General features: G+C 34.8%; 2 protein-coding genes across 2 annotated transcripts; one reads left to right on the forward strand and one right to left on the reverse strand.

The window, feature by feature from the left end:
* The first annotated feature begins 825 nt into the window (after positions 1 to 825).
* On the forward strand, positions 826 to 6,516 carry LYK3 (protein kinase family protein / peptidoglycan-binding LysM domain-containing protein). The gene is made up of 11 exons (XM_011009801.1): positions 826 to 1,958; positions 2,626 to 2,703; positions 3,347 to 3,649; positions 3,799 to 3,941; positions 4,022 to 4,111; positions 4,205 to 4,310; positions 4,852 to 5,003; positions 5,084 to 5,181; positions 5,265 to 5,412; positions 5,835 to 5,942; positions 6,020 to 6,516. The coding sequence occupies exons 1-11, from the start codon at positions 1,355 to 1,357 to the stop codon at positions 6,182 to 6,184; spliced, it is 1,995 nt and encodes a 664-aa protein (XP_011008103.1). The 5' UTR covers positions 826 to 1,354; the 3' UTR covers positions 6,185 to 6,516.
* Positions 6,517 to 7,071: 555 nt separating this feature from the next.
* On the reverse strand, positions 7,072 to 8,789 carry LOC105113576 (2-oxoglutarate (2OG) and Fe(II)-dependent oxygenase superfamily protein). Its single transcript, XM_011009802.1, has 3 exons — positions 8,237 to 8,789; positions 7,890 to 8,143; positions 7,072 to 7,793 (listed from the first exon to the last, which is right to left on the reverse strand). The coding sequence occupies exons 1-3, from the start codon at positions 8,603 to 8,605 to the stop codon at positions 7,433 to 7,435; spliced, it is 984 nt and encodes a 327-aa protein (XP_011008104.1). The 5' UTR covers positions 8,606 to 8,789; the 3' UTR covers positions 7,072 to 7,432.
* Positions 8,790 to 10,078: the final 1,289 nt, after the last annotated feature.

Consider the following 10,078-nt stretch of genomic DNA (forward strand, 5'->3'; position numbering starts at 1 on the left):
GCTGTCGGTAAACGAAACTAGGCTCGAAGGATTTGAAGTCAACGTGACTTGCCTCATTGACTGGGTTGCGCTGTCAATTAGTCGGCGACTAATTGTGATTAGTGTGGGACCCAGACAACTGTCCGTTCACTTCCAGCTCCCTTTGCAATTTGTGCCCAATCCATACTCCATCACCAGCTTTTGGTTCCTAATCCCGTGAAAGCATTTCCCGGTTTTGTCCCTCCAATCATAAAAAAACAAGAGAGAGAGACTGGCCTTTTCCCATTTAATTAGATTTTTTTTAGCTTTTTAACACGCATTATTAGTTTTTATATTTTAAAAATATTTTTAGAAAAATTTATTTTATTTTTATTTTTTATTAAAATTAATATTATTTTGATATTTTAAAAATTTTTTTGTTGGGTTATATTAAATTTTTTAAAAAATAAAAAAATATTATTTTAATATATTTCTAAATAAAAAATACTTTAAAAAACAATTATAATCATATTTTTATACATAGTTTTATAATGTATTAGCTGGCTAGATTTTTTTTTAAAAAGCAAAAAATTAATTAATTGACCTCTAAATTTCTTAAACGGTTTTATTTTATTAATAATATAGCTAAAAAGCATAGAAAAGATTAAACAAAGGGTAGATTAGTAAGTAAAATTAAACAGGCGTCAAATTATGAGCAGAAACCCATCCATCGTCATCTCGTCTCTGTAGTCTCAACTGCACACTTCCTTTTCTCTCCTGCAGTCGCTTTCTCTCTCACTTTTTACAGCAAGTTACCAGAGAGGACGACAGTGAAACTTATCATAGAACTATAGAAGTACAATAATAAAGAAGCAAAAACAAATGCCCTCCTCTCATCCCTTTCTCCTCTTCCTGTCCTTCTCTTCCAAACCTCCCTATGAGCTACGGCTACCTGCCTGCCTGCCTGCCTATTGCAGCTACTGTACGTCTTCCCTCCTTTTCATCATCAACACTCTCCATTATCTCACACCAAACACAGCTACTTACTAACCATAGTTCAGTAGAGTAGAATAGATCCCAATTCAATCCACTCATCTTTCATTTTCTCGATACCGAATATTCTTCCTTGCTCTTTTTACTGTTTTCTTCTGTAGGTTTTAGCTTTTCCTTTTTTATGATCGAAGTCTAAATCTTGAATCTTTTTGCCACTCAACTCTGTTTTCTTTCGGCAAGATTTGTTTACAAGCTACTTGTTTCACTCCTTTGCGTTTTGGCTTCAAAACTCGCTTCTTCAACTACAAATCTTTGATTCTTTCTTGCCCCTAAGTTCGCAAATCTGTATTCTTCTAGCAAGTTTTTCTCCTTTTGTTAGAGACAGAATCGTGTCTCAAGAACAATGAATCATCTTCCAAGGACAAGTTTCTTGATTCCGGTACTATGCTTTCTTTGTCTTCAAATCCAACCATTACACTCATTTTCAACACAACCCATGAACTGTACGGACACTACACGACTGTGCACATCTTTTTTGGCCTTTAAACCCCAGGAGAACCTGACTCTATCAATGATTCAAAGCATGTTTGATGTGTTACCCCAAGATGTGACCAGAGAAGGCAATGGCCGTGGCTACATATTCATCAAGAAGAACTGCTCTTGTTTGTCCAAGGACAAGGTCTATGTGACTAACTCTACATATACAGTGAAATTCAGTGGGGGTTATGTTTATGACATCGTGATCAATGCTTATGACGGGCTTGCTTTCTTGCCCAAGACAACAAGACAAGCAAAGGTTGGTGCTGTTGTGTCATTGAGGTTGTTCTGTGGGTGTTCAAGTGGGTTGTGGAATTATTTGGTGAGTTATGTGATGAAGGAAGGAGATACTGTTCAGTCATTGTCTAGTCGATTTGGTGTTAGTATGGATAGTATTGAGACAGTGAATGGGATTCAGAATCCTGATAATGTTACAGCTGGTGCGCTGTATTATATTCCTCTAAATTCAGGTTAGTCTTATGATTCAATGGCGTTATTTTGGTTATTCCATATGTGTAACTCTTTAAATGGGCTTTGATTTTTGAGTGTTGAATTTTGGAAATGCTAAGATTGGAAATCTGTTTTCTGTTTGCTGCTTCATTTTGGATATTTTGCTTATGTCTATAGAAGCTGCTATCACAATCACAACAATCCCTCAGCTTCTGGTTTTTGACGACTTAATTTCTTCAAATTACTCTTTAATTTCTCTAACTTTCCTTTCAACCTAAATAGCTGGATTATTGTAATGGTTTAGGCATTACAGATTGGATACTCTGTTTGACAAGGATGCCAAATCAAAATGATGGAAAAAAAAATCATTTATGCTAGCAGAAGCGTGGGATGGAAAATGGCAAGTAATTGGTTGCTGGTGCTTAACTTGCCAACGTTATTTTTTGTTTCGTGTTGTGAATACTAGAAGCAAAATTCCCATGTTCCATAGCGCAACTCCGTCAACAATTATTTAAATTAAAGTATTACATACATGCCACTCTGCTTATGTTCTTTTAACCATTGCCTCTGTAGACTGGGCTTTTATATTGTTTTCTTTTTTGTGGAAATTTAATAGGTGAAGTTTCCTTGGTTTTTATTTTTTATTTTTTTTATGTGTATTGATTTAACCCTCCTATTGTTTTCTAGTTCCCGGGGAACCTTATCCCGTGGAGAATGATAATCCTCCTGCTCCTGTTCCTGCACCTCCGGATGACATTTTCTCAGGTACGGATTAGTACCTTAATAAATTCACAAATGAACTGTCTGTTGTAGCACTTCATCAACACATATGATATGATTCTGAGTGTACGGTGTGCAAGCGTATGAGAGAGAGTTATCTGGCCCATAATTGTGTGTTTAACTGCCTTCATCTGCTGCTTTAGTTTGAAAAAGCAAAACCAATATCATGGTATATATTTAACCAGAACATATAAAAGTGCAATAATGGCAAACTACTTTAGTCTAAAACGCATTGCGTATCTTTCAAGCACATTACCTGCTGTACGTGCTGATTATGAAACAAAGTATATTCTTAATACTGGCTGCGAGCAGATTATGACTGTCACCCTACTTTGGCAATTTACTTTTACTTTTATTTTACTATCACCAGAACCTTCTTGATGGTAACTCTAGACTATTTAATGATTCTTTTGATTTAAATAAATTCAATGTATTAACTCTGAACATAATCATAAGTCCCCATTTATGCTGAAATATGATTAAAATTGTGGTTAAAAGCTGAAATTCTAAAGTTTTCATTTACTGTTCCCAAAGCTCCTCACTCTTTCTTATTTTGCATCAGTTCTTCCTGTTTAAGCTGTGGTGAGTTCTTATATGTCACAAAATGACTTGCTGCTGTGTTTTGCAGCAAATATTCCAACAATTCACAAGGCTCCTGTACCATATGGATGGATCATAGGGAGTCTTGGGATCGGTCTTGCACTGATTGTATTATGCATAATTATTTGTGTGTCTCTTAAGTCCTCAAGTTGCTTTACTGAATCTCGAGGAAGTCATGCGAAGCCTCCTGATGGCAAGATTTCTCAAAATTTTCATATTCTTCGTAAGCAAAGCTTTTTTTGTACTTCTGGAAGGTCCATCTGCTGCAAATCTGTAGACTGGAAGCAAACAAATGGGGAGTCTAGCAGCCACCAGATCACTGTACCTAAAGGTTTTACCAACTGTTTATCAGATTTTGATTTATATATAATCTCTGGAATTCTGATGTGAAGGATTGGTTTTAATGCTTTTGGTGCCAGTGTCGTGTTTTCCTTGTCAACTTAAAGCTTTGAATTTATGACTTCATATTCTTGTTCACAGGTCTAGCAACTGATGTATTTGATGAGAAGCCTGTGGTTTTTACATACGAAGAAATTCTTTTTGCAACTGATGAATTTTTGGATTCTAGTCTTCTTGGTCATGGAACATATGGTTCTGTGTATTATGGTCACCTTCATGACCAGGTTTCTAGCTATTTTCTCTGTTTCTTAGGTACCTAGTGATCATATAACGTAAAGAATAATATTGTTTTTAATCTTTCCAGGAAGTTGCTATTAAGAGAATGACTGCAACAAAAACTAAAGAATTTATGGCTGAGATGAAAATCCTGTGCAAGGTCCATCATACAAATCTGGTAATGCTTTTTATAATTGAATAGCTGGCTTGATGCCCTTTTGTTTCACAAACTTGGAAGCTCTGACTCTTATTTTGGTTTAACATTGTCAAGGTAGAATTGATTGGCCACGCAGCTAGTGATGCAGAGCTCTTCCTGATCTATGAATATGCACAGAAGGGTTCACTTAGAAGTCATTTACATGATCCCCAAAATAAGGGTAAGAAGTTGCAACCTTACAACTTCTGGATGATTTAATTTCTTAAGTTTGTAAATTAATTTTCCTGAAAAAGTGTTGAACAGTCATTCAAGGAAGTTTTCTAGTAATTACTTTTGACATAGATACTAGGATGTAAGGCATCTGCAAGGAACATGCATTTTTTTTTCCTGTTCTTTTGATTTTAAATGTTTTTATTACATGTACTAACCTCAAGACATTGTCTGGAAAATGAGTGTCCCTATAACTATAGTTTGTGTAAGATCTCTGCGGTATTCATATAGTCATTTTTATGTCTTGTTCTGTTGATCATTTGGTTCCATAAGTTACCTCAATTCGATAACAAGCATGTAATACTTCATTAAGCATGAATCTGGATCGTTCTTGCTTTGCGCAACTACCTAAAAGGACAAAAAATGCAACTCATATAAAGCTTTCATGTTCATTTCATTCATATTACAATTAATGGAAGCAATTTGAGTGAGGCATGTTGTAGGACCCACTTTATTAGAACTGAAAATTGAAAATTTTGACTGACTTGAAGGTCATACTCCACTTTCATGGATCATGCGGGTCCAGATTGCACTTGATGCAGCTAGAGGCCTGGAGTACATCCATGAGCACACTAAAACACACTATGTCCACCGGGATATCAAGACAAGCAACATCTTACTTGATGGTTCCTTCAGGGCCAAGGTTTCAACATATCAGACTTTATTAATTTTATTTCAATCTCAGTGAACGTCACTGCATCTCACAAGGTAGTGTGCCTATAGATTTCAGATTTTGGATTGGCAAAACTGGTTGGCAAAACAGGCGAGGGAGAAGCTACAGCAACAAAAGTTGTTGGTACATATGGTTATCTAGCACCAGAGTGAGTAAATATACTCTTAGACAACTACTGCAATTTATTATTATTCCTTCAACTAGTCTAACCTTTCACCATTGGCCTTGCAGATACTTGAGTGATGGCCTTGCCACAACCAAGAGTGATGTTTATGCATTTGGTGTAGTTCTTTTTGAGATCATATCTGGGAAGGAAGCCATAATAAGAACTGAAGGTGCGGTTACAAAAAATCCTGAAAGACGTTCACTGGCATCTACTGTAAGTTTTGCTTCTATCCATCTAATCAAAGCATAAAGTGAACCTGAGCTAAGCAGTGATCTTGATGAACTAAATGTCTAAAAGCTCCTTAAGCATTGGCCTCTCACGTATGCATAACATAAAAAGAAATTTCTAAGAGTTCTTGGTCCTCGATCTCAGGACTTGCTCTCTGGAAAACATGGTGTTGGTTGTAAGAAGAAAAATTAATTTTGGCAATATGGCATGAATGCTTTTCTTATTCTTGATTCTTGTTTGCCACGCTCTAAATGTTATTGTTCATTATTGTACCTTTTCTGGCTTTGACATTATTTTTCAATTATTTTGCTATTGTGCATGCATCCTTTTGTGCGGTTGCATCTGCATCACTCGGTAAGCATCCATGTTTGTTGCTATATTTTAAATCATTCCCGTGAATGTTGCAGATGCTAGCAGCTCTTAGGAACTCACCTGACTCCATGAGCATGACAAGCTTGAAAGACCTCATTGATCCTAATATGATGAATTTGTATCCCCATGATTGTGTATTCAAGGTAAATGCTTTACATAAGATGCCACCTCTTTATGTTGCAGTGACTTGCCTTTCTAACTTTCGTGTATCAATGCATAGTTGGCCATGCTAGCAAAGCAATGTGTGGATGAGGATCCCATCCTACGGCCTGACATGAAGCAAGTTGTGATTTCCCTGTCACAAATTGTTTTATCCTCCATTGAGTGGGAAGCAACTCTTGCTGGGAACAGCCAAGTTTTCAGTGGTCTTGTCCAAGGAAGGTAGTAACGGAGGAGTCTTCCATCCGACCAGTTTCACATCTTTTTTGGCTGCCTTGAAGCCCCCCTTCCGTCTTTTTTGTCTTTATAGTAGCGTGTGCACAACAGCCTCACATTCAACCAAAGCAGTAATATATTGGTCTTTAAACATGCATATCTTTTCATTCTCAATGCCTTTTCTCCTTTACCTGTTATTGCTGTTGTATAAATTTTTTACATTTGTGTGCGAAATTTTGATTTAATGTAAAATTTGATGTAGTGAGGAAACGTTTGACTGTTTTGCATGTGACAAGTAACTAGTTGCGTATATAATAGCACTTATTTCTTGCTTGTTCTCAATTGTCGTAAGTTGATTTATGATCTCATCTAGCCTCGAATATATTGCGGCTGATAATCAGAAATTTTTATAATCTACCCGATGATGCTAATAAGATCGTTTTGATTAGATTGTTGATCTGGAACCAGTTATGCTCAAGTTTATGAGACTTCTGAAGTAGAATAGGATAAGAATGTTTTTGGCCACAAGAGATGATGATCGTATATATTAATGCACAATTGACCAGAACAGATCATCTATAGTCTTAATTAACTCGCCAATAATTGGGATGTTTCCATTTCAATCAATGGAAATTCAACATTTTTTGATGTTGAATTTAAACAGTTATGATGCCACTTAACTCAAAAAATACATCAGTTCATTCTTTTAACTTTGAAAGTTCTGTTTCTGCTAAACCAAAATTATATTGAACAAGGAATGGAAATGTAGCTCTGATCAGCAAGCCTAAACTCAAAAGTGCCCTTCCGAAAACACAGACATGGAATTAGATCAGTGTCATGGCAGCCCTTCATGCAAAATGACTCACTTAAGGGTTTTCAGTTCTGTAAGCCATTGAAGCTAGAATATTGCTTGCTATTGAGGTTCCACACCTTGGGCAATGTGAATTCCAAATGGCTGCTGGGGGGACCGCATGATAAAGGAGCAAGGAGAGGGAGAACCTACTACATGGTTAGAATGTGACAAACTAACCTGCCAGAGAGTGTTTCCCATAATTGGATTGGACTGGACACTTGTTCAGCGGGTAAAATTTTTTATTCTAAATAAAGTAAACAGTGACATTTATTATTCGAAAAACTATGCATTGGATTTCAGCACAATCATTGTGCTGCAAATCATTATTTACTTGTATTACTTAAAACTGTCTAACTATTACTTTTCTTTACTTTACTGTAAGCAGGTCAGATAACAGATATTATACTACTTGCAAAGTGAAGCTAGGACTCGACGAGGTGGATTGAATGATCTTCGAGCATGAAGAACAGCCCAATTATCTATCAATAGAACATCACCTTTCTGCCAAGGAATGGCAAGACTTTCCTCTTCAAGGATTTTCAAACAGTCATGGATGATATCACCTGGCAATGGTTCGCCATCACCAAATGTGACTGCTTTTACAGGATCATTTCGCGCATCTTTCCACCCCGTGTATGCTGCCACCATACTATTAAACCAGATTTTACGATTTCTTGACTTGTCATATTTGATAGCTGGGATTGGACCCATTATTGTTTGCACTCCATCTTCAAACCATTCCAACGTCATTCCTAGCTTGGCAGCCCTGTCGTTCAAAGTTTAGATCATCTGAATTTAATTTCAATTTCCAAAATATCAATCAATCAACAACCTCATGCAACGTTTTAAAAAACACACAAACCTTTGCTCTGCCACGCTCTTGTCATCAGTCAGAAATGTTGACTTCCATCCACGGCCAATTGGAGAAGAAGGATCATCTTCTTCACCCAAAACTCGAGTATAAATCAAGCCATGCTCCTCTATTTTTTCAACAAAATCTGGGTACCTCTCTTTCATTCTTTCATACACAACATGGCTAAGAACTATAGGAGTCTCTCCCCCACTTCCTGGCTCCACTTCACAAAAGAAGAACAGCTTCGATGGAAATTCTGGAACCTGAAAAACAAAAAAAGCAGCCAAATCAAATACCAACTAATTTGTTGATTAAGTAAAGATTAAAACTAGAAAAAATTAGTGTTTAGGACGAACCTGAGCCATTTCATGGTGAAAGGGTATCTTTTGGTCAGGTGGGGACTCATTAGCAGTGAAGACACGACCAACAACGTTGGTCCTAGGAGCTGCCCCACCAACGTAAGGCAATTCCTCGAACCCAAACGCTTCTACGACGTCATTGAAGTCCTTCGCAGTGTTTACGTCAAACCCTCTAAAGAGAATGGCTCCAGTTTTCAGAAGCAAAGAGTCCAAGAAGGGTTTTTGGGCTATAATAGAATCGGTGAAGACGGAAAGAGTAGAGGAAGAGAAGGGGTTGGGAGATAGAACGGCAGGGAAAAGAAAGGAAGTGATGTTGCTGTAGTGTTTTTGGTGTTGAATTTGGATTTCCTTGAAAGAACTTGACATCGTTACTGTATCGTACGTGTGATGGTGTCTGCAGATCTGGTTCGGTTTCTTGGATGAGGCTTGAGAAGGAGGATGACTGTGTCTCGACAAGCTAGCCTGCAGTGTCGTGAAGCTTTTCGGAGTCTTGTCAGGATTATTTTCACTTGGTCGAAACTGAGTCCAGGTTCATTGTGGCTCTCTTATCATTTTATGATTTCCTTCCATTGTTCAAGTGAAGATTGAATGCATTTGTTACTAATATTATATTTTTTTTAGAAAATTAAAAAATTAGAACTTTCTATTCAAAATAATATTTCTTCATTCAAAAAGTTAAAAAATGAAGAAGCTAGTTTTCTAGTTTTTTTCTTCTTTTAATTCATACTATGTTTAAAAAATAATTTTTAGATGTCTTTTTACAATTTTTTTCATACAAGTTTTCCACAGTTTTTCAAGTGAAAAAACAAAAACATAAATAATATATTTTTTTAGAAAAATGAAAAATTATTTTTTCATTTTTTTTCATAATTAGTTAGTATCATAGATTTAATTTTTATTAAAAATGTAATATAAAGAATTTTCTGAGGTAATAATATAATTTGTCATGATAATTTTTTATTAAAATAAAATAAAATAAATATTATACAATTAAATTATCACAAATACGAAAACTATTATAAAATATAGTTTTTATTTTTTATTTTTTAAAAATAGATGTAATCTTTTTATATTTCTTATTTGTATTGCTAGAAAAATTTATCTTTGTTTTTAACAAATAAATATATTTTTCTATTTCTGGAGAAAAAATAAAAGTAAAAAAAAAATAGCCTCTCATTTAAATCTCAAGCTTGCTATAACCTTATATAAAAATTGATTTTTAATGTGATTTAAAATGTTTGGAATTATTTGGATTCTCAAATTTTGAATTGAGATTTTAATAATAATATTTCTATGCATTGCTGGTTTGTTTTTAAAGTTGAAGTGTTAATGTAATTTATTAATATTCAAATTAGGTTTTTTTTTATTGTTTGATATATATTTTTTTAAATAAAGTGTAATTCTCATTTTCCTTTATACATATATTTGACATCAAAAAAAGTTTAATGGATAGAATCCATAAACAAATTTGTACAAGGACAAAATGTATAGAAAAATAAGAGTTCAGGGACGACCATTAAAGCTTTTTAATTACAAAAAACACTCGGTCCCTCCTTCCAGGCCCGTCGTAAGCACATTTTTTTTTGACGGATCATTACAACGGTTTTATTTTTTTAAAAAAGGTTTTTTTTGGTTGCTTTTCTTTAAATATTTATATTTTTTTATTATATTATTAAATAAAAAATATTTTTTTAAAATTAAATCATTTCAACCAGTTGAATTCATAGCTTGAGTTATTTATTTGACAAGTTAATCTAAGTTAGTTTGTTATTGTCTCAATATTTTTTTAAAAATAATTTTATCTTGAATTTATTTTAAGTTAAATCAGTTTTTTATTAG

The sequence above is a fragment of the Populus euphratica genome, unplaced genomic scaffold (genome assembly GCF_000495115.2).
Source record: "Populus euphratica unplaced genomic scaffold, PopEup_1.0 scaffold432.1, whole genome shotgun sequence".
Lineage (NCBI taxonomy): Eukaryota > Viridiplantae > Streptophyta > Magnoliopsida > Malpighiales > Salicaceae > Populus > Populus euphratica.